This window comes from Oncorhynchus mykiss, chromosome 30 (assembly GCF_013265735.2).
Source record: "Oncorhynchus mykiss isolate Arlee chromosome 30, USDA_OmykA_1.1, whole genome shotgun sequence".
Classification (NCBI taxonomy): Eukaryota; Metazoa; Chordata; class Actinopteri; order Salmoniformes; family Salmonidae; genus Oncorhynchus; species Oncorhynchus mykiss.
Window position 1 is genome coordinate 20449494 of NC_050570.1, and position 24229 is coordinate 20473722.

Here is a 24229-nt window from a genome sequence, read left to right on the forward strand (position 1 = left end):
GCACAACACAAGCGAGGCCTTCTCTGGAGCTATTAATGCCCACGACGAGTCACTATAGTTGTTTAATAGCTTTCCCTGTTGGAATAAAAATCCCCTGACCTCCCGTGGCACGACTCACGCTGACAGCACTAATTGTAGTCGGGAGAGTCCATGGCTTCTTTCAGTCTAGAAGTTCAATGATCACTTTCTGCCTCTTACAAAATAACTCTTCCAGTGTTTCTCGTTTGACTTCCTATGTGGTAACAAGTACCAAGAGGGAACTCAGAGAGGGGTCATTCATTTGACTGCAAATCATGGCAGAGTCAGCGTTTGTGTTCCTTACTGTCTTTGGTCATACTGTGTGCTGCACCATGAGCAGTGTGTGTGTGTTTTGTTTTACCCTGCATGAGCAGTGTGTGCGTGTGTGCTTGCATACCCACATGCAGACACTGTGTCCTCTGTATCTGAGTGAGTATCCTTCCCCCAGCTGGGAGCTATTCCTCTCCTGATTGAGAAAAATGCCTGATGTGTTTTTACTGTCATGCCACCCCCACTCCTTAAAGACCCACTACCACAGGAAGCTGCTCTCTACTGCAAGGAAAGGTCAGCTGGTCCAATTATCAGAGCCCACCATTTTCACACCAATGCCTGACGTCCTGATATCCACTGTAACCAAGTCCTTTCCTGGAATCTCAGTCTGCCAGCAGCGGGGCTGGAAGTTTGGCTTTTTGCAGCTGCGTAGTGTGCTTCTTCACCGTTGACATATTTTTCAGCTGCCTGACTTTGCCCATTCATTTTAGTTGTCTTTTTTGGTATCGTGACACTATTTGACGACAACCTGACCTCTACCCTACTTGACTTTGTAGCTGTCATCACATTCTCTCTCCCTTCATCCTTCTCTGCGCTTGCGTCTCACTTTTTCTTCTCCAGATCCCTGTATGTTCTTCTGTCTGTTTTACGGTGGGCTGGTGCTGTTTATCAGGTTGAGAGCTGTGCGGTGTGTTTGACAGAGGTGACTTAGGGCTCTCCTCTGCTCAGTTCTCCTCAGCGTAGCCTCTCTCTCTCTCTCTCTCTTAGACTCCATATAGAACACTTCAGTGCTCCAGCACATAAAAGGATGCCTGCGTCAAATTAAAGTCGGTACTGCAGCGCCTGATTCTCTCATGCTCAGCATTTTTTTCTGAATGAATTAAAAGGAGAATGCTCTCCAAGCTGACTGAGGGTTCTATAATTCTGCAAAGACTTTCACTTGTGTAATCAGAGTGAGTGACCCTCACTGTGTATGTTTCAGCAACAACCCAGCTTTAGGCTAAAACTGTATGACAATCTACCTTGAAATATATAGTACAAGCAGGATTAAAGCAGCCATCTACCAGCCAAGCCAGTGCAGTCAGCAGTTGCTTTGTTTGCAAGAGAGGTTAGCTATTTTGAATATAAATTAGCCTCTGCACCTTATTCTGAATAAATTCGGATTAGTTTAACAACACCATGGTTAAACCATTTGGCCAATAAATGTTTTCCGTAGAATTGGTTTCTATGTGGATTCTGGTCCAGCAGGCCAGTCCTCTTCTATTTGGTGTCTCCCATTCTAAATGTTAACCAGGGAGTTTGTGGGTGGGGAGGGCTGCTGGGGCTGCCCATGCAGATTCAGACTGTCTGCATGGGCTGAAATGGAGGGGGGAAGAAGAGAGGGAGAAGAAGTGCAAGCAAGAGGGGGAAAGAAATGGAACAGACAGGGAAAGAAATGGAACAGACAGGGAAAGAAATGGAACAGACAGGGAAAGAAATGGAACAGATAGGGAAAGAAATGGAACAGACAGGAAAATAAATGGAACAGACAGGGAAAGAAATGGAACAGACAGGGAAAGAAATGGAACAGATAGGGAAAGAAATGGAACAGACAGGGAAAGAAATGGAACAGACAGGGAAAGAAATGGAACAGACAGGGAAAGAAATGGAACAGACAGGGAAAGAAATGGAACAGACAGGGAAAGAAATGGAACAGATAGGGAAAGAAATGGAACAGATAGGGAAAGAAATGGAACAGACAGGGAAAGAAATGGAACAGACAGGGAAAGAAATGGAACAGACAGGGAAAGAAATGGAACAGACAGGGAAAGAGGCTATCAAAGTTTTTGTTTGCTGTAATATCTCTGCGTTGGCTTTGTTCTTGTCGTTCCAAAAAAACTTGGTTTGAAATTTGAATTGAAGATGTGAAATTGATTGGGGTTGTTAAAGGGAGAGAGATGGAGAGGTAAAATGAAGGGAGGGGTGAGCTCGGTAGCTCTGTTGCTGGGGCAGAACTCCATTGATTGGTTTGTTCTCTGAGCTCAGCTGCAGTGAACTGAACAGTCTTACCACAGAGAAACATGGAGACAGACTGCTGAGAAAGATTACAAGAGGGAGCCCCTGGTGTTATATCATGGCACAAGCACTAGATATCATTTTATTCATCTGCATTTTCCCATATTACTCCAAACTAGTAAATCATACGATATGCTTGAACATACTACAACAATAAGTAAACTGTAGATGTTGATGTTTTGGGGAATGTGTACGGTACTGTGGTTGAGAATTGAATATGAGGGATATAAGTTCTATCCTATACTGAAGGGGGTGCCTTCCCACAGTGGTCTCACAGTACATCAGTAGAGCCTAGATGAGCTTTGCTGCAGCACGCTCAATTGTGCTAAAAAGAACATTACTGTGATTAGCTTGTTACACACTAGAGAGGCTATCAGTTACACATTGGATTTGAATTGACTGTTCTATTCCATTAGACAATCGGTTTGATCGATACAAGGTAGCCATCTCTATACCAGAAGCTTGATTATCGTAATTAATTAGTGTGTTATCGCTACATATTAAAGCCTCATAGTGGGTGGGTCGTGTTCATGAAGTTATTTTTCCTAATTGCTCCAGTAAGGCATGTCTGTGATTCATATGAAGTGATAAGGGAACAGACAGGTCATAATTGTTTCCGTGTTTTGACCTATGTTGTTCCACTGTCACATCATCATAGCTTCGGTTCTCGTTCCTGCTAGAAACTGAGCTGCTGGAGAAACAGCTCCTCTCACCTAGTGACTGATGGGTAATGGGTTTGGGAGAAGCCAAAGATTGTCTCTCCAGGCACCATGGGAAATGTGAATAGATAGCCTTACCTCAAAATCCCTAGCTTAGCTTCCTCTGGCCACTTCAGCCGGCAGTGTTGGCTTTAGCCAGCCAGCCACTGTATTTACAATAATGTCATGAGATCAAAATGAAACCAAATACTGGGTGCATTGTAGAAATTCAAATTTACCAGCCTTGTGGTTTTCCTGTTATGGGAAAATATATACTGTACAAAGGGTTGTGTTACAAGAATCTCTCAGTTACGAGTATACTTGCAGCTTGGACCACATCTCTGGTAGTTTACTTCAGACAAGCATGTGTCCCCTGGTTGGACTGATGAGGGAAGCTTCTCTGTGCTTGTAATGCTGTCTGTTCTGTGTTGTAATTTAACTGTGACACACTGATTGCAGAGTAACTCAGCTAAAATGAGTTTCTGGTTAAGTCACTTGCATAGCAAAAATGTATTTCTCTCTCAAAACCCTCGCTCTGTGCATCTCTCTCCCCCTCTCTATTTCTCTCTTTCTTCCTCTCGTTCTCTCTTTCTCTCTGTCTGCCAACAACAATTAAGTGGCACTGCTCTGTCTCTCTCTCTTTTCGTCTTTCGTCTGAAGGGGTGATTTGGCACAGGAGCATGCTGGCACTCTTCAACAGGGTTAGTTGTACTTTGTGTGTTCTTTCTCTGGGCGAGAGAGAGAAAGAGAGGGGGAGGGAGAGAGTGAGAGGGGGAGAGAGAGAAAGAGAGGGGGAGGGAGAGAGTGAGTGAGTGAAAGAGAGACGGGAGAAAGAGCAATCTAAAATGGCTGCCAACACTAAAGTCCTCTGCACATGAAATGTCTGCCAAAATGTATGTTTAGTTTAGCGAACCCTGGCCAGAGAAATAACTTACTTGGAAAGAAAATAGCAACAACAAGTGCCACAACATATATATATATATATATATATATATACATATTAATAATAAATGTGTAACGATGAGGTCGGGAATATGAGGGCGAGGATAGAGAGAGAAAGAGAGGAGAGATATAGTTCAATTTTGAAAATGCGTAATAACACATTTTCAAAGTGTTTATCTTGCTTGATCTTTTTTTTAAATAACACGTTTAGGGACAAGTAGATCAATTTTGCCCTCATTGAACCCTGTTCAAGCTCACGAGGGGACAGCTGCAATGACCATGTATTATCCTATCTGACAGTTATGAATTTCTCACGTATGAATGGTACCTCAGAGGTGTTGGTGATTTGTTCATTAACTCTTACAATCCTGGAATGATAAAACCATCAAAACAATATGACTTGAAAACATAAAGACACAATGCTAACAGTTAACAAAATGGCAGTCAACTACTACTTTTGGAGAGAAAATGGATGGTCTCTTGTTTCGGCCACGTTTTATTGCATCATCATGGCATCACCCCCCCCCCCCCCCCCCCCCCCAAACACCCTTACAAACCCATATATCTTTTCAAAAATATGATAAAGAAAATGCATTAACTATGTATTTGTTTTCCCCAGCAATGTCTTTGGGGCATTACGTGTCTTTGTGTGTGTGTGTGCCAGTCTCTCTCGCCTTCTCTTGCTATAGTTCCCTCTTTATTTTGCTCTTTGTGCCAGGGATTTTGTCTGAGGGTGGCCTGCCTAGAATCCGCTGCAGCTTTTGGCAAGAGTGTTTTGAGTATTAAAGATAGCAGAGGAGAGAAACAATTGGAGAAGTTTCATTGGCAGGGTATGTCTGACTTGGCCAGTCAAATCAAGATGGCTGTTTTTGTTTATGTTTCTTTTTTGCAGTTTTTTTCGTTGTCTTTCTACTACAGTAGATTAGCCACAGAACAAACCACAGCCCAGAGGTCGACCATACTCCTCAATCAGTTTGAATGCTGCCTGCCAATTCTTTAGCACATCGCCCCATGATAGTGATTATAAGCTTGAGCACCATCGAAGTGGCTGTGGAAGAACGTATAAGGGGGATAAGGTAGAAATAAGGCCATTCACTACAGAGCTTCATGAAGAAGACAGTCATTGCTACCTGTGTGGTGGTCTGCTGTGGTTGTCACACATCGCAGTAGGGTGTCTGGCTCACTCGTCCAGTGTAGAGGGAAGTCCAGAGGAAGCTGGGTGCTCGTTCTAATGATGGGGAGTCAGTGTGAAGATTACAATGAGGCGCTCTCTCCACAGACTCTAAACTCCAACTTGTGGAATGTGTGTGGCTTTGATCCGCTAGTGGAATCATGCCTATCTGATAGAGGAGGGCCCTATTTATTTACTTTGACATTTTTACCGCTGTTCCTTTTGACTCTTTGTGGTAAATCTAGTATTCTCTGATTTCTCCCTAAGAATCCCCATTCTGGTTCGTACTGCACTCTATTTATTTAGCTTGTATTATCTGCATTTGCCAGGTTAAGCAGATATAAAAGTACATTGTATTGAATTGTGTGGCCTTGCCATTGTTGTGTTGCTTTATTGAGTGTACATTTTGGCAGAACAAAAAGATTAGCCTGCCGAGTGGCGCTGCAGTCTAAGGCACAGCATCTCATTGCTTGAGGCGCCACTACAGACACCCTGGTTCGATTCCAGGCTGTATCACAACCGGCCGTGATTGGGAGTCCCATAGGGCAGTGCATAATTGTTGAGGCTGCAGGGTAGCCTAGTGGTTAGAGCGTTGGACTAGTAACCGAAAGGTTGTAAGATCAAATCCCTGAGCTGACAAGGTCTGTTGTTCTGCAGTTAACCCGCTGTCCCTAGGCTGTCTTTGTAAATAAGAATTTGTTCTTAACTGACTTGCCTAGTTAAATAAATAAAAACATTGAGAATCTATTTAGACTTGCCAAACAAGGCAGTTTTATAATGAGCGATTTGGATCATGTTTCACATTTTTGTGGCAGGCCAATTTATTTTTCTGAAACCACAGTGGATATAATAGCTTTAGCACTATCTATAAACTTTTACATCAATATAGTACTTATTTGATATTTGTCCCATTATTCCTCACTAAATATGTTCATTTTTGGAGACTGTTTCTAACTACTTAATCACCCTCAAATGAGCCTTTTACATGGTAGAAACTGAAACCAATTATGTTGGGTTTAGACTTACATATCCCCCCCCCCCCCCCACCCCCTGTGTCTCTCTTTCTCCCCCCTCTCTCTTCCTTTCCTTCCCTCTCTTCAGAGTCAGAGCAGAGCAGTAGCCCACGCACAGGTATTGGGTCAGATCAGGAGGATAGCCGAGCTGCCACCATGGGTAAGGGGCCCCATCGACTTGCACACACATCCAAATACCAACACACAATGACATATTCATACACATTTACACACTGCCAGACAGTGACATAAGCACTGAGCTCGTTATTCATCTAGCACACGCAATACCTTTCACTGTAATATTTGGAATCCAATACATTCCAGGTTACTGTTAGGCTCAAACATTATGGGCATGTGCTTTACTGGCTTGCTGATACTCTGCCATGTGTTGTGTCTTTGTCTTGTGATGTCTCTTAAAAGTGAGAAGTTACTGTAATGTTTGTTGTGTTTTGTCACAGAACTCTCCATGGTGACTCATCTCTGTGTTTTCCAGATGCTCCTGAGTTTCAGGAAAGCTTTGTGACGTCAGGAGTTTTTAATGTAGCAGAGCTGGTGCAAGTGTCCAGAAGTAAGATTTTACACCTTTTATTTAGCTACGTGTGTTTTTTAATATATTTGTGGTTGAATGGATGGACAGAGTGTGTTGGTGCAATATCATCTTTTTGTTACCGTTCATCCTTAAAACGTCATGTGTGGCTGCTTTCCTTATAACTCCCATAACTTACACAGCAACATGCTTAGGAGCTGGACATGTGTCACATAAACTATGGTGATTCAAGTTCTGACAGCCCTCTTCCGTGAAAAATGAGCTAGCTCACAAACTCTGGCCCTCAGGCAGCGGGTGGAAACTCCCAGCCTCTCTGGCAGCAGTCACTCTGCTCCCCTCAGTAGCTCAGCTCCTAGTCTCTACATTGCTGCCTGTTCTACTACTGCTATTCAACCGTAACCCCATCAGATGGATACACAGAGGTAGGAAACACATGGATGGTATAACAGCCGAGGTGACACAGATGGTAGGGAACATCCAGGTCCAGGATTGCGGGAGATACCAACGTAATCCACTTACAGCATTAATCACAGTCAACATGCAGAGTAAACCCCTCCTTACTGTCTACACCCCATCAGACACTCAATATGATTTCTGACCGGGAATCAGATCATAGGGCTTTAGGATGACATTATTTAGGACTTCCTCATCACTCATGTTGTTTTATCTGTCTCATGGTGGATTGTGGATTGTGCAGATGTTTTATCCATTTAATATGTTCTACTCACAATGCCAAGGCTGCGTGTTCTGTGCTTTGAGCTTTGTGATTGGCTGGGGATGCTGTGCTCACCAGGCTTGGCGTTAGTGAATTAGGGCCACATTAACACAGCCCCCACATGGCCAGCCTCTAATCACTTTGTATGAATAACCATCGTCTCCCAGCCACACAGACCCCACTAGTCACCACCTGAGACCTCTATTCACTTACCCTCCAATCTGAGTCATCATTTACATACGTTATTTCATTATGTTTAGAAATGGAGTTTAATCAGATTTGAAAGGCAGCGCAAGTGAAGGGAGCTGAAGGGAGTGAAGCTCACCCATCTGTCATATGTAATTGATCACGCTTTCGGTTTCCACAGTGATAATGCCTTTCTCCGAAGGGTCTTCATCTTTCATTCAAAATAAATGCTCTTCAGTATGAACGACACGCTCTGATGAGCGTTCATTCACTCACACACTGATTTGAAATACTTTATTTGTATCCACTACAAAAAAAAAGATCCAAACATTTCAAAGGTCCCTGTATTCAAGGCACTCAAAAGGTACAGGAAGCAAATCCTTCTCCAAACAGCTAGGCTGCCCATGACAACTGAAACAGAGTAGTACATAGCCAATTGCTTTGCCCTAGTTTTTGTCAGGCCCACCACCTGGAGACCACGCACTGCAGGCCTGTGTACGTGGCCAAGACTGCCAAATATCAGCACCGCCTTCTTGTACCTCCACCCGAGGCTGTCCAAGAGTGCCGCGAGAGGCGGATACTTCCGCAGCTTCTCGGCAAAGGCCTGCTCCATGTAGCCGTAAAATGAGCACCTCTTCCTTACCTCCCCCCACAACAACAATATCTGGCGTATTTGGCACACAGGAAAACACATGAACATCAAACCAGCTTCCCTTTACACAAGAATGTTTCTGCATGTGTGCTGTTGGTGAGACGTCTCACCTTGCTGGCGATCAGGTCAATAAGGCAGTCATGTCTAGCAATGTACAAATCCTTGTATGAACAGAAGCCATTCACAACATGGGCATTAGATTTGACTTATGTAGAAGACAAAATGGGTACCAGAGTGCTAGATTATATTGTGTTGGTATACGCAACTTGCAGCCTTGCCTTAACAGTAAAGGTGAGAATGTTCTCGCCAACGGCAGCATTCTGGTACATGGAATGGGAGACAGAGTGGTCAGCACAGTCCAGAGCAGTGAGTTCCCCTGCAGCCTCAGGCCAGTCCAGTGTGGTCAGTAGCGGCATCCGTCTGATACCAAGGATTGTTGTCCTATGTCACTATTGTCAGTGATTTATGTTCAATGGTGAAGACAGGCATGGTGGATGGAGGGCCGGATCTCCATTGACAGACCACCTCTGTCTTCGTGGTGTTGATAGACAGTCCCATCCTGCTACAGACCCTCACAGCCATTACAAGGACGGACTAAACATCTTCCAGAGTGTGGATCACAAGAGCACAGTCATCAGCCGAAGCTTTGGTGGTTGCTTGGAGCCTCCTGATGTTGAATAGGTTTCCATCCATCCTGAAGTCCACCGCATCCCCGCTGCTGTCCTCAAGCTCCTTGTGGAGAAGCTGGGTGACACATAGGAGGAAGATGTTAAAGAGGACAGGTGCCAGCACACAGCCCTGTCTCACACTGATGCTTACTCCAAAGGGCACTGACTCCTGCCCTCTTATGCCATCATGCCATCATAGAACTGGAAAAGGATGTTGACAAATTTGTCTGGACAGCCAAATTTAAGTAGAATGCCCCATAGTAGTTCCCTGCTCACAGTGTCGAAGGCCTTGGAGAGGTCGGCAAAGGTCATGAAAAGGTCCTGATGTTGTTCACGGTACATCTCCTGGAGTTGCTGTGCTGTGAATATCATGTCGACCGTCTCCTGTTCTTTTTGAAGCTGCATTGTGACTCTGGCAGCAGTTCCTCTGTGATGTTTTTCACCAGCCTGTGTAGCATCACCTTGGCCAGGACCTTGCCGGCAAAAGCCAGAAGGGATATCCCCCGGCTGCTGCCGCAGATGGACTTGTCAGCCTTGTTCCTCAGTCTACTTTTTGATCTTGAGGGAACAGAAAGCTGATAACACCTCACACACACACACACACACACACACACACACACACACACACACACACACACACACACACACACACACACACACACACACACACACACACACAGCTGATGTAGAATGCTGTAGCTATAATTATCTAAACTAAATGAGTGAGTTATTATGATGCATAGGGAACACATTACACCTGTCAAACTGGCTCTCTGTTTTCACATTACACCTGTCAAACTGGCTCTCTGTTTTCACATTACACCTGTCAAACTGGCTCTCTGTGTCACGCCCTGACCTTAGTTATCTTTGTTTTCTTTATTGGTTTAGTTTTTGTATTGTCTAGGGGTTTTTGTCCTGTCTAGGGTTTTTGTAATTCTATGGGGTTTTAGTATGTCTAGGTATATGTAGGTCTATGGTGGCCTGAATTGGTTCCCAATCAGAGGCAGCTGTTTATCGTTGTCTCTGATTGGGGATCCTATTTAGGTTGCCATTTTCCATTTTGGTTTTGTGGGTTATTATTCTGTTTAGTTGCCTGTTCGCACTAGTCATACTGCTTCACGGTTTGTTTTGTTGTTCAGTGTTGCATTAGTTTAATAAATTAGAATGTACACTTATCACGCTGCGCCTTGGTCTCCTCCTTATGACGACCGTGACACTCTGTTTTCACATTACACCTGTCAAACTGGCTCTCTGTTTTCCATGTGGCATTTTGACTGACTAATTGGAATAAATGTAGAAGTTAAAGACTTCAATTAACCACCTGCCAGCTGGCCTCTCCTGGGGAAAAGACTGCTAGTTCAGATTCACCCCCCAACTCCCCAAATCCTCAGCTGCCTATGGCGCTATGCTATAAGAACTATCACCTGCACCTCTGTTTATGTGACACATTCACATTTGGTTTTCATGTCACAAACTCCACAACACTTGTATCATGTATTTACGCTAATATTGATGCTCGCGTTTTGCCCCCAAGAGGCATTGATTTAGATTTTAGACTACATAATTAGCTTATTTAACTAATCGGTTACTTTTAAGTGCACTCCACTTTATTTACCCAGGCCTCATGTGGGATACATATCCTAGGAGACATTAGCAGCCTTTTAGAAAGGATGAATTCTCCACTGACCTACTTTACCAGTGTAATTAAACAGAGCAGAATGTGTTGTAATTACTGAGCTTGTTTACATCACCACGGCTATCCAGCTCAACTATAGAAATACAATCCCTCACATGAATGGGGATTCCTGTTCTAATAATTCAATATCTATGCTTTCAACCACCCCTGCCCGTATTCAGTTCCCTCCCTGGTTACTCTTCTTTGGCCAGAGGTTCCTGTAAGGTGCACGTGAGGGAATTGCTACACTGGAGATCCATGAATCCTCCTTTTGTGTTGTGTAGTCAGGGAGAGATTGATCGCCGGGGGATCTGTAGTGACGCCATCCCACTGTTAATAAGCATACCTGCCCTAACAAATGGGCCATTGTTCTCCGAGCTCACTGTGTCGCCCCACTGCTCGGTACAATACAGTACATACTAGTGTAGTATAGTGCAACAACATCTCTGTCCACTCCAGCCAGACCACAGCACGGCAGCAGGCAGCCATTAATGCACATGGACATATAAAGTACATTAGTGGAAACCTAAGACGGGAAATGGGGTAAAGGCTGATAGATGGCTACACAGCCCCAGACCCATAATTCCACATTCTCCTGCTCTTGTCCTGAGCGTTGAAGTATGGTAGCAGACTGCAGCTGGGATTGTCCACTCTTTGGAGCTGTTACAGAGAGAGGCACACAGATACAACACAATATCTTTGCTCACACAGCGACACAATTCTTCAGCAGCGATGTATGAGTGAGCTTGAGGATGGTGCTACATGTCCTCTTTGCAGATGTTTGAGTATGATTCCATAGATAATTGCATGTTTAATTGACAATAATGTACAGTGTGTGACATGTTCCTCCCCTGACTGACCTGTCCCCTCTGTGTGTTTGTTGCATGCAGCTCCGGTGGTGACCGGGGCAGGCCCTAACTTCTCCCTGGGGGAGCTGCAGGGGCACCTGGCCTACGACCTCAACCCCTCAGGGGTGGGCATGAGGAGAACCCTGCCTAGTACCTCCTCCAGCGGGTCAGTACCAGCCCCAAAACACACACATGCACACAATCTAGACTGGAAATGAACAAACTGCATACACTACAAAGGCACAAACTCGTGGCACCGTACACTTCTTGAATTAGTGTTGATATTACTCTACCCTGTGAATACACTCACATTCAGATTGTTCAAATACATTCCAGGTTAACATGAGCCTTGCATAAATGGTCGGCTGGATGTGCCACCACTTGAGAGGAAGACTGTGTTTTTTTTTCATGGGTGCACAGAGAGCAGTGTCCTTTTGCTGAAAGCACAACACTTTAACTAAAAGAACAATGGCTGTTCCTCAGGTGACTGCAGAGTGTGATTTATCTGGATGTGTACACCACTGCCAAAACACCAGCAGTGATTTATTGTGTAATTTGTCACTGTAAAAGGCAAGTAAAGCTGGGACAAAATGAGACTGTAAATGAACTGGTTTACCTGAGGGTCCTGGAGCTACTCAGTTTTCTACCGGTCATCTTCAGGTTGCTGTTTTTGACCCACTTGTGTACTGTGTGTGTGTGTGTGTGTGTGTGTGTGTGTGTGTGTGTGTGTGTGTGTGTGTGTGTGTGTGTGTGCGCGCGCGTGCGTGCTATCGCGTCAAATCAGCCTCTAAAGTCCATTGTGCACGAAATGACGATGTTGAGTAATATTAAACATCATTGAGCTAGCTCTTTAATCAAGAGCGCAGAGGATGGTTCCTGCGAGCAGAGGATGCACCCGCGAGCGGACAGGCCAGTGAAGAGAGCAGTGGATGCGAACCGTGAGCGGATAGGCCAGTGGAGAGAGCAGAGGATGCACCCGCGAGCAGACAGGTCAGTGAAGAGAGCAGAGGATGCGCCCGCGAGCGGACAGGCCAGTGTAGAGAGCAGAGGATGCGCCCGCCAGCGGACAGGCCAGTGAAGATAGCAGAGGATGCGCCCGCGAGCGGACAGGCCAGTGTAGAGAGCAGAGGATGCGCCCGCGAGCGGACAGGCCAGTGGAGAGAGCAGAGGATGTGCCCGCCAGCGGACAGGCCAGTGGAGAGAGCAGAGGATGCGCCCGCCAGCGGACAGGCCAGTGGAGAGAGCAGAGGATGCGCCCGCCAGCGGACAGGCCAGTGGAGAGAGCAGAGGATGCGCCCGCCAGCGGACAGGCCAGTGGAGAGAGCAGAGGATGCGCCCGCCAGCGGACAGGCCAGTGGAGAGAGCAGAGGATGCGCCCGCCAGCGGACAGGCCAGTGGAGGCTGAAGAAATTTGGCTTGGCCCCTAAGACCCTCACAAACTTTTACAGATGCAAAATTGGGCTGTATAACCGCCTGATACGGCAACTTCACCGCCCAAAACCACTGGAGGGTGGTGCAGTCTGCCCAGTGCATCACCGGAGGCACATTGCCTGCCCTCCAGGACACCTACAGCCGCCCGATGTCACAGGAAGATCATCAAGGACATCAACCACCCGAGTCACGGCCTGTTTACCCCGCTATCATCCAGAAGGCGAGGTCAGTACTGGTGCATCAAAGCTGGGACCGAGAGTCTGAAAAACAGCTTCAATCTCAAGGCCATCAGACTGTTAAATAGTCATCACTAGCCAGCTACCACCCAGTAACTCAATCCTACACCTTAGAGGCTGCTGCCCTATGTACATAGACATGGGATCACTGGTCACTTTAAATGGAACACTAGGGAAAGGGGAAACCTAGTCAGTTGTACAACTGAATGCCTTCAACTGAAATGTGTCTTCTGCATTTAAACCAACACCTCTGAACCAGAGAGGTGCGGGGGGCTGCCTTACTCAACATCCACGGCTCCCGGGGAACAGTGGGTTAACTGCCTTGCTCACGGGCAGTACAACAGATTTTTACCTTATCAGCTCAGGGATTCGATCCAGCAACCTTTTGGTTGCGCTAACCACTAGGCTACCTGCCGCCTAATCACTTTAATGTTTACATACTGTTTTACTCATTTCATATGTATATTCTGTATTCTACTGTATTTTAGTCAATGCCACTCCAACATTGCTCGTCCTAATAATTATATATTTTTTAATTCCATTCTTTTACTTTTAAATGTGTGTGTATTGTTGTGAATTGTTAGATACTACTGCACTGTTGGAGCTAGGAACACAAGCATTTCGCTACACACACAATAACATCCTCTAAATATGTGTATGTGACCAATACAATTTGATTTGAGCAGAGGCGTACAATCCAGGCCCTTCGTCAGTGTTATTGATTAACAAGAAACCTTCTTTAGAACTTTAGTTAAGAAACAGATAGATGAGCATACAGGTATGTTTAAGGTGCCATACCTCTAGCTCCTTGGTGCAGCTGGTAGGCTAGATGGAGTTGGAGAAGGTCTTGACCAAGCTCTGGCTGTTCTCCAGACTGCGGTAACGCTGGAACTTGTCCCAGGCACTGTTGGTGGCCACGTCCCCTCTCTCAGAACCAGTGAAGATCTCCAGGTTCTTACAGTGGGGCATCAGCACAATCTGAAGAGAAGACAGAAAGATACAGAGGATTGAAGTAGATTTAGTATGTAGTCGAAGGGCTGAATCCCAACTTAAAATCCTGTAGCTTGAATTTTTATTCAGGTGACATCAATGCATGATTTACACAAACGTCTCAGTTGTGTCTAGGTGTTTAACAGTGTGTGTGTGTGTGGGAACTAACCGAGTCAATGCATGGGCACTGGACATCACTGAGTGCAGAGTAGAGGGGCAAGCTAAGACGAACAGTGTAGGCCATCCCTGCCTAGAAACACTGGTCTGGAGAGCACCACATATCTGAGCAGACGAGAGAGAGAGGGGGAGGGAGATAACAAAACACTGCACTAAATCACACGTAAGAAAAGTGTATAGAAAAACAAAACACGGGCCTGTAATGCAAGGTGTATACAGACTCATAGTACTGTAGACTCATATACACAACACGTACTGTATATCCTACACTACACACTACACACTACACTTGCATATACAGACCCATTACTCTCACGCACAACAACCATACACAGAGAGCAAGACTAGGTGTGTGTTTACCAGGATCCAAGATGAAGGACATTTTAGAGATGGGACGCATCACCTCCTCCCACTGGTCCAGTAACTATGCACAACGGGTACATAGACATTGGAGTTTGATGCCCCTGGTCCGGACTCCACTGTGGAAGGTGGAGGGATACATATGTCCTGAGTTGTGGAGGGATACAAACTATATGTCCTGAGTTGTTTAGTGATACAAAGTGTATGTCCTGAGTTGTGGAGGGATACAAACTGTATGTCCTGAGTTGTTTAGTGATACAAACTGTATGTCCTGAGTTGTGGAGGGATACAAACGGTATGTCCTGAGTTGTGGAGGGATACAAACTGTATGTGCTGAGTTGTGGAGGGATACAAACTGTATGTCCTGAGTTGTGGAGGGATACAAACTGTATGTCCTGAGTTGTGGAGGGATACAAACTGTATGTCCTGAGTTGGTGAGGGATACAAACTGTATGTCCTGAGTTGTGGAGGGATACAAACTGTATGTCCTGAGTTGTGGAGGGATACAAACTGTATGTCCTGAGTTGTGGAGGGATACAAACTGTATGTGCTGAGTTGCGGAGGGATACATATGTGCCAGTTTGTGTAAGGCACAATGTTGTTTTAAAAGAGGCAACTATGGATAATAATTTAGCCAAATAAATGACAACATACTATGTGGGACTGAGGCGAGTTGTACCAGTCCACGCCACTCGTCAGTCAGTATGGCTCAGTGGCTCAGTATTATACAGCCTGCTGTCATTCCATGCCCAACCCTCGTCTGGAGAGCTATCCTCCTATAGGTTTTCACTTCATCCCTTACCTACACTGCTTGTACACATTCAGTATAGAGCCATCCTCTGTATAGAACCATTGTTCTAACCAAATAGACAGCAGATGGTCAAAGTCAATAACATGTCATCCTCTCTACTTGACAAATGTCCTAACAACAATGACTCCATTCAACGTCAAAGCAATTAGAGGAACTCTCAGTACCACTAAGTTACGGGTAGAAGTCATGTTTAGGAAATCCCCAGAGTGCTGTGCATAGTGGAGAGCCAAGGTACTTGAAACAGAGTTTCTCCTATCTCTGTCAGCTAAGCAGAGAATAACTTAACCACCGCATAGTGAAAGTGGGCCTGGGTGGAGAAAGGGATGGAGAGAGAAAAGATGGTTAGTCATTCTCTCATTGTAACTGCAGAAAAACTGCTAGATTAAAAATCTGTATCTCAAAGTATTCTGCTAATTGGCTTTGTGGCTGTGTTAACTAGGGCTGTGGTAGTCATGAAATTTTGTCAGCTGGTTATTGTCATGCAAAAGACTACCGGTCACACGGTAGCTGAGAAATAAATATAACAACACTTATTTCACTCCAAGCATCAACCAGTGTTTGAGGAGCATGCTCCTGCTGTGCAAGAGGTGATGTTCCGCTAAAACAATTGTAAAAATTATTTTCAAATGTATTTATTTTTATGACATTTTTTCTCACCAATTTCGTGGTATCCAGTTGGTAGTTCCGATCTTGTCTCATCGCTGCAACTCCCCAACGTGCTCGGTCAAGACATGCATCCTCCCAAACATGATCCACCAAGCTGCGCTGCTTCTTAACACACTTCTTAACATACACTTAACACACTTCCTCCACACCAATGTGTTGGAGGAAACACTGTTTGACAGGTGACCGAGTCAGCTTGCAGGTGCCCGTCCCGCCACAAGGAGTCACTAGAGCGCAATAGCCAATGAAAGCCCCTCACCCAAACCCTCCCCTAACCCGGATGGCATTGTGACGATTGTGCACCGCCCTATGGGGATTACAGTCATGGCCGGCTGTGACACACCCCAGGCTGTAGAGGCACCTCAGCACTGCGATGCAGTGCCTTAGACCACTGCGCCACTCGGGAGACCCGATATTCTGCTCAAACTCTGTATGCCATGAGCTCTCCGACCCTCTGTCCAGAGTGCATATGAGGAGATTACCGTGACTCAGCGGTCACATGGAATTTTACTGCGGTCGTGACTCATGACTGCCAGTGTGGCGGTAATACAGTCACCGCAACAGCCCTAGTGTGAACTAGTGACGACCATGTTCATTGGCTCTAATTTTCACCTGTAATAAAATTATAGCAAAAGACTGCAGTTGTGAGAGCATGATTTTAGGGTGTGAGAGGAGAAATCCATGTGAGCATGTGGTTTCTTTGTGAGAGCTCAGTAACTTCTGAGTCTTGACAAAACAGAACAAAAATCTTTTGTTTGTCATTTCTGCGTGCGGAAATGATGTGCCCACGGGACCTCTGCGCTCTCGACTCAGTGTTTGCTTGCTCAATGATGTTTCATCTTCACAGCTCCATTTTGCGTGCAATGGACTTTAGAGGGTGTAGTTTTAGTGCACATACTTTAGGCACTGTACACAGTTTCCACCAGGAGCTCTCCATGTTTCACATTGCCTTCCTCTTATTTCCTCTTCCCTCTCTCCCTCTGTTTGACATCCAGGAGTAAGAGGCACAAGTCGGGCTCCATGGAGGATGATGTGGACACCAGTCCTGGAGGGGAGTACTACACCTCTCCCAACTCCCCGGCTAGCAGCTCCCGCAACTGGCAGGAAGACCTGGAAGGAGGTGAGCATCCCCTCTGGTCATCCACACAATCTCTTTGTTTGTATATTGTATAGTTTTGTCCAAAGAGAGTGTTTATTGCTCATCAGTTAGTACAGACGTATTCTGTCATGTTGAGGACACTGGCTATCCTCCAACTCTTCAGTGATAACAAAGGGTGACTGAGTTCTGGTGTCATTTTCTTTATTACGGGTATCAAGAAACATTCATACCTTTCATAATCACCGTGGGAAAACAGCTGAAATATCAGGCCATACTTTCACTTCAGGTACCTTGAAAGCTACTGACACAGTGCAAAAGAACAAATGACAAATATATCATGTTATGAACTGCTGCACAGAAAGCCTTGGCCGCGGAATACGCGGCTTCAAATTTCCCAAATTGAGCCTGACGTCGTAATTAATTCATGAACCAACACTTTTTGTGAAAGTCGACAAAAAGCCAAGTGGACCAGGTACCGTGGAGCAGTATCCACAGATGCAACGTCGCAGTAGCTATCTTCTTTCTTTCCTCTCACCTCAGGCTCACGTACCAGTTTGCTAGTATGGAATGATTATCTAGCAAACAGTAAAGCTACTGTGTATCTCTCATCTAGATACAAGCAATTGTTTCAAGATGATTGTTTAAAGCATTATTTTAAATATTGAAATGGCAATATGCCTTTCAATATGTGTATCGTACAGTATGGCTGTCCTCCCCCACCAGCACTGACCTGCTTCTGGTAAAAAGAGGAGGAGTAGGTTACAGCATACACAGTGTGCTCCAGTGGTTGAGTGTGGGTAAGAGCGGTGCCAGGTCGCCAGGTAGGTGTGCTGAGGGAGTGGGGCCTGCCTGGTAAGTGCACTACACGTGCGGCAGCATCATTGGTATGAGCCATGAGGTGGTTCTCCATGGGTTAGTAGCAGAAAGGGGGAAGAGGATCACCATCTTTACCTGAGTATTTAACACACACACATGAAACATTTTAACACACTGTGTGTTTGTGCTGTTAAGGGAGTTTATAGGCCTCCCATATAATCAATGCTGCGAGGTGATGCTGTTTAATTGTGTTGGACTCTCCACACTACACTAATAGTGTCCAGTGGCCTGTTAAGGGGCCTAGTGGTGTGTCCGGGGCTTTGTGGTGCTGTTAGCCAGAGTAGCCCCGGCTGGGCCCCTGGCCCCAGGAGCACCCCTTGCTGCTGATGCTGTAACCAGAGCTGTGGAGGTCAGAAGAGCAGAGCCGGCCCCTCCCTCCCAGCCCGACCCCATCACAGGCCCTGTATGAGTCTAGTCCAGCCCTCATGTCGTGCTCTCTCTCTTCCTGTCTAGACAGCCCTAACAAGCTCCTCTTTATGGGTGGCTGGTAGCCTCGAGGTTAGAGCATTGGGCCAGTAACCAAAAGGTTGCTGGTTCGAATACCGGAAGTGATAAGGTGAAAAACATCTGTTGCTGTGCCCTTGAACAAGGCATTTAACCCTAATTGCTCCAGGGGCACTGCACAGTGGTGACCCTGGCTGTGACTTGCACTCCCTGCAGGTGTCTCGGGGGGAATGAACAAGTTTTTTTTCCATTACACACTTGTGTGTCACAGGACAAATTGAACACCCCCCAAATTATTATTATTTTTGTATTTATTTTTTTACCCCCTTTTTCTCCCCAATTTCGTAGTATCCAAGTGTTAGTAATTACCATATTGTCTCATCGCTACAACTCCCGTACGGGCTCGGGAGAGACGAAGGTCGAAAGCCATGCGTCCTCCGAAACACAACCCAACCAAGCCGCACTGCTTCTTAACACAGCGCGCATCCAACCCGGAAGCCAGCCGCACCAATGTGTCGGAGGAAACTGGTATACTGGTTGAGAGGGGAATGTTTGTGCACCTTCCCCCAGGTAGAAGAGGTCAGGGGAAGCTTGCGTCAGTCTGTAGCGTGAGGATTGGATTGGGAAGGTAAAGCCTGGCCTCCTGTAGAGCTGTGGCTCTGGACAGCAGCACTACCATCACTCTGTAGACTTTCTTTAAAAAAAAAAATACATTTTCAAAATATTGTAATGTAAATATAATGTGTCAAATACAGTAGGTAGATGTGTGGGTTGGAGAATGAGCTGGGAGATCAGTCAGATTAGTGTGATCAGGTAATTAACATCAGTGCTGTAATGGCTGCCCCTGCCTAGCCCCCAGCACTAAGCCGGACGTGCGTGTTTATCCTCTGAGCAAGTCTCTTGTTGAACCTCATCTGCACCCCTGCCCTCTGACATTCCCGAAAAGATGTGATTTGCTCACTCACTCTGCTCTGAGACAGAGGGCTAGGGGGGGATGGCTGGGGCAGAACAGGGGAAGAGGAAGCTGTCAGATAAGCCTCTCTCTCTTTCTGTTTTTCTCCCTCCCCCCCTCTCTCTCTTTCTTTCTTTCTTTATTTCTTTCTTTCTTTCTCTCTCTCCTCTCTCTCTCCCTCTCTCTCTCTCTCTCTCTCTCTTCCCTTTCTCTCTCCTTTCTCTCTCTCCTTTTTCTCTCTCCTTGCTCTCTCTCTCTCCATCTCTTTCTTAGAAAATGATTAGAGTTAGAGGGGCATAACTGTATAATGTGTGAGAGAGAAACCTCAAAGTCATCACTCCATGACTGACAGACTGTTTCTTCCACTGCACAGCAACAACATGTACACTGTCTGCTCTGCAACTCCAAAGAAGGAAACAAAGAAAGAGCTGTGCAATCTTAAGACTGATCTAAAACAGGCCCGAGCTGGGTGGAGAAAGTGTTCCTAGCACACATTCTGTTATCAACAAGAGTGCGATAGCAAACTAAACACGGAGGAGTAGGACAGTAATATCACTGCAACAGAGACACATTTGTTTAGCACATGTAAGCAACTCGGGTATCAGGCACTGCAGGCCTCTTGGGAATGTGAGTGATCTACCTAGGCGAACCTGATTTGAGTTAGATCTGACCAGAACATAATCTTGTTTCTGATCCTATTGTTTCGTCCCAATGAGGAAGTTAGTTTGGAGCGTATGTGCTTTACTGCATCTTACTGCAGAGCTGATAATGACTGACTGGGTCATCTCAATGCACCCTGCCACCCTGTGGTGAGCTCCTGCCATTACAACAGCCGTGTAGTAGCAGATTGAACTTGGCAATGAAATGTAGGGTCTTTTCAATATCCTCCACCAGACAGTCATTATTATTATGGGAGTCGCAGTGGCGTCAGTAACACCCTCTGTGTATCTCTGTCTCTGTGTCCAGGCATGTCCCCTGGAGTAAAGAAGACAGAGATGGACAGCCCGTCTCCTCAGGAGAGCTCCCCACGTCTCGGCTTCACACAGCACCACCGGCCCGTCATCGCAGTGCACAGTGGTCAGTACACACAGTCTTACACATGTCACCCACCCACACACATTTACAGGACACATCTTGTCGCTGTTGCCACAATCTACCAAGCCTGACGCGCGTACTTCTCCTAGGATGTGAATTGTGAGAAGAATGCAGTCGGAAAAGAGAGAATGCATTTCATACGTCAGAAAAGACATGTTTCATACGTCAGAAAAGACATGTTTCATACGTCAGAAAAGACATGATTCATAAGTCAGAAAATACATGTTTCATAAGTCAGAAAATACATGTTTCATAAGTCAGAAAAGACATGTTTCATAAGTCAGATAAGACATGATTCATACGTCAGAAAAGACATGTTTCATACGTCAGAAAAGACATGTTTCATACGTCAGAAAAGACATGTTTCATAAGTCAGAAAAGACATGTTTCATAAGTCAGAAAAGACATGTTTCATACGTCAGAAAAGACATGTTTCATACGTCAGAAAAGACATGTTTCATAAGTCAGATAAGACATGTTTCATACGTCAGAAAAGACATGTTTCATACGTCAGAAAAGACATGTTTCATACGTCAGAAAAGACATGTTTCATAAGTCAGATAAGACATGTTTCATACGTCAGAAAAGACATGTTTCATAAGTCAGATAAGACATGATTCATACGTCAGAAAAGACATGTTTCATACGTCAGAAAAGACATGTTTCATAAGTCAGAAAAGACATGTTTCATAAGTCAGATAAGACATGTTTCATACGTCAGAAAAGACATGTTTCATAAGTCAGATAAGACATGTTTCATACGTCAGAAAAGACATGTTTCATACGTCAGAAAAGACATGTTTCATACGTCAGAAAAGACATGTTTCATAAGTCAGATAAGACATGTTTCATATGTCAGAAAAGACATGTTTCATAAGTCAGATAAGACATGATTCATACGTCAGAAAAGACATGTTTCATACGTCAGAAAAGACATGTTTCATAAGTCAGAAAAGACATGTTTCATACGTCAGAAAAGACATGTTTCATAAGTCAGATAAGACATGTTTCATACGTCAGAAAATACATGTTTCATACGTCAGAAAATACATGTTTCATACGTCAGAAAATACATGTTTCATACGTCAGAAAAGACATGTTTCATACGTCAGAAAAGACATGTTTCATAAGTCAGATAAGACATGTTTCATATGTCAGAAAATACATGTTTCATACGTCAGAAAAGACATGTTTCATACGTCAGAAAAGACATGTTTCATAAGTCAGAAAATACATGTTTCATAAGTCAGAAAAGACATGTTTCATACGTCAGAAAATACATGATTCATAAGTCAGATAAGACATGTTTCATACGTCAGAAAAGACATGTTTCATACGTCAGAAAATACATGATTCATAAGTCAGAAAAGACATGTTTCATAAGTCAGATAAGACATGATTCATAAGTCAGAAAATACATGTTTCATAAGTCAGAAAAGACATGATTCATAAGTCAGAAAAGACATGATTCATACGTCAGAAAAGACATGTTTCATAAGTCAGATAAGACATGATTCATAAGTCAGAAAATACATGTTTCATAAGTCAGAAAAGACATGATTCATAAGTCAGAAAAGACATGATTCATACGTCAGAAAAGACATGTTTCATAAGTCAGATAAGACATGTTTCATACGTCAGAAAAGACATGATTCATAAGTCAGAAAAGACATGTTTCATACGTCAGAAAAGACATGTTTCATACGTCAGAAAATACATGTTTCATACGTCAGAAAAGACATGTTTCATACGTCAGAAAAGACATGTTTCATAAGTCAGAAAAGACATGTTTCATAAGTCAGATAAGACATGTTTCATACGTCAGAAAAGACATGTTTCATAAGTCAGAAAAGACATGTTTCATACGTCAGAAAAGACATGTTTCATAAGTCAGATAAGACATGTTTCATAAGTCAGAAAAGACATGATTCATACGTCAGAAAAGACATGTTTCATAAGTCAGATAAGACATGTTTCATACGTCAGAAAAGACATGTTTCATAAGTCAGAAAAGACATGTTTCATACGTCAGAAAAGACATGTTTCATAAGTCAGATAAGACATGTTTCATATGTCAGAAAATATATGTTTCATAAGTCAGAAAATACATGTTTCATACATCAGAAAAGACATGTTTCATACGTCAGAAAATATATGTTTCATAAGTCAGATAAGACATGTTTCATATGTCAGAAAATATATGTTTCATAAGTCAGAAAATACATGTTTCATAAGTCAGAAAAGACATGTTTCATAAGTCAGAAAAGACATGTTTCATAAGTCAGAAAAGACATGTTTCATACGTCAGAAAATATATGTTTCATACGTCAGAAAAGACATGTTTCATAAGTCAGAAAAGACATGTTTCATAAGTCAGAAAAGACATGTTTCATAAGTCAGAAAAGACATGTTTCATACGTCAGAAAATATATGTTTCATAAGTCAGATAAGACATGTTTCATATGTCAGAAAATATATGTTTCATAAGTCAGAAAATACATGTTTCATAAGTCAGAAAATACATGTTTCATAAGTCAGAAAAGACATGTTTCATAAGTCAGAAAAGACATGTTTCATACGTCAGAAAATACATGTTTCATACGTCAGAAAAGACATGTTTCATACGTCAGAAAAGACATGTTTCATATGTCAGAAAAGACATGTTTCATAAGTCAGAAAAGACATGTTTCATAAGTCAGATAAGACATGTTTCATACGTCAGAAAATACATGTTTCATAAGTCAGAAAAGACATGTTTCATAGGTCAGAAAATCGACCCTTCTTCATAGTTAAGATATTGTCTAAAAGTTAGCCTTTTTTTATGTCTGTACCTGTTGAGGTCATCCTGGTGTAGGTACTGACTGCAGGCGTTGTGCTTTAAACAAGACAAGCTTCCTTGTAGACAATACATTACTTCGTTTTTAAAACTGAACTGCCCGTTAACACTTTTTGACAGGTAATTGTTTGTGGAGACAATGAAGAGTAATCTATGAGGAGGCAGCGTTCCCCAGCCAAACGTCTGCTGGATGATGCATGAACAATTAAAGCTGCTGTTAAAACGAATTGGCTATGTTAGCGCGTGGTCCTGATAAATAATAGTTGCCATACAAAATGTCGTAAGCTCACGCAACAGATACTGTACCAAGGGAGAGTCGGAAAGATTGAGTCATTTCATTGTTTTTGCAAAAGCACACATCTTCAATGTCACTTATCTCAAGCGTATCATCATTGTGGACCATGAAAAAGTACAATTATGGACATATTCTCTCTCTCTCTCTTTCTTTCTCTCTGTCTTTATTCCTCTCGTTTCTCCCTCTCTCTCTCTTTCTCTCTCTGTGCAGGGATCTCTCGGAGTCCGCACCCTTCCTCGTCTTTGCACTTCCCCACCACCTCCATCCTGCCCCAGTCCACCTCCTACTTCCCCCACACCGCCATCCGCTACCCGCCACACCTCAGCTCCCAAGACCCGCTGAAGGACCTGGTCTCCCTGGCCTGTGACCCGTCCAACCAGCAGCCCAGCCCAGTGAGTCCAGCCCATCTAACAACTCTAACTAGGGCCCCGAGTTTGTCCTGGTCAGGTCATTTGGTCAGTAAAACTTATGCCCCCTACTCATTACTCATACTAGATAGGAACCCA

General features: G+C 44.2%; 1 protein-coding gene across 9 annotated transcripts in view; it reads left to right on the forward strand.

The window, feature by feature from the left end:
* Positions 1–24229, forward strand: part of LOC110521516 (nuclear factor 1 C-type) — a 123068-nt gene that overhangs the window by 83014 nt on the left and 15825 nt on the right. For 3 of the 9 annotated variants that reach the window (XM_036968482.1, XM_036968480.1, XM_036968481.1), the window contains exons 3-8: positions 6256–6327; positions 6661–6735; positions 11501–11624; positions 17122–17246; positions 20464–20574; positions 23934–24178. In XM_036968482.1, the coding sequence (XP_036824377.1) occupies positions 6256–6327; positions 6661–6735; positions 11501–11624; positions 17122–17246; positions 20464–20574; positions 23934–24178 (752 nt within the window). The remainder of the gene's footprint in view (positions 1–6255; positions 6328–6660; positions 6736–11500; positions 11625–17121; positions 17247–20463; positions 20575–23933; positions 24179–24229) is intronic. The other 6 variants (XM_036968483.1, XM_036968485.1, XM_036968486.1 and 3 more) reach the window with 5 other exon arrangements.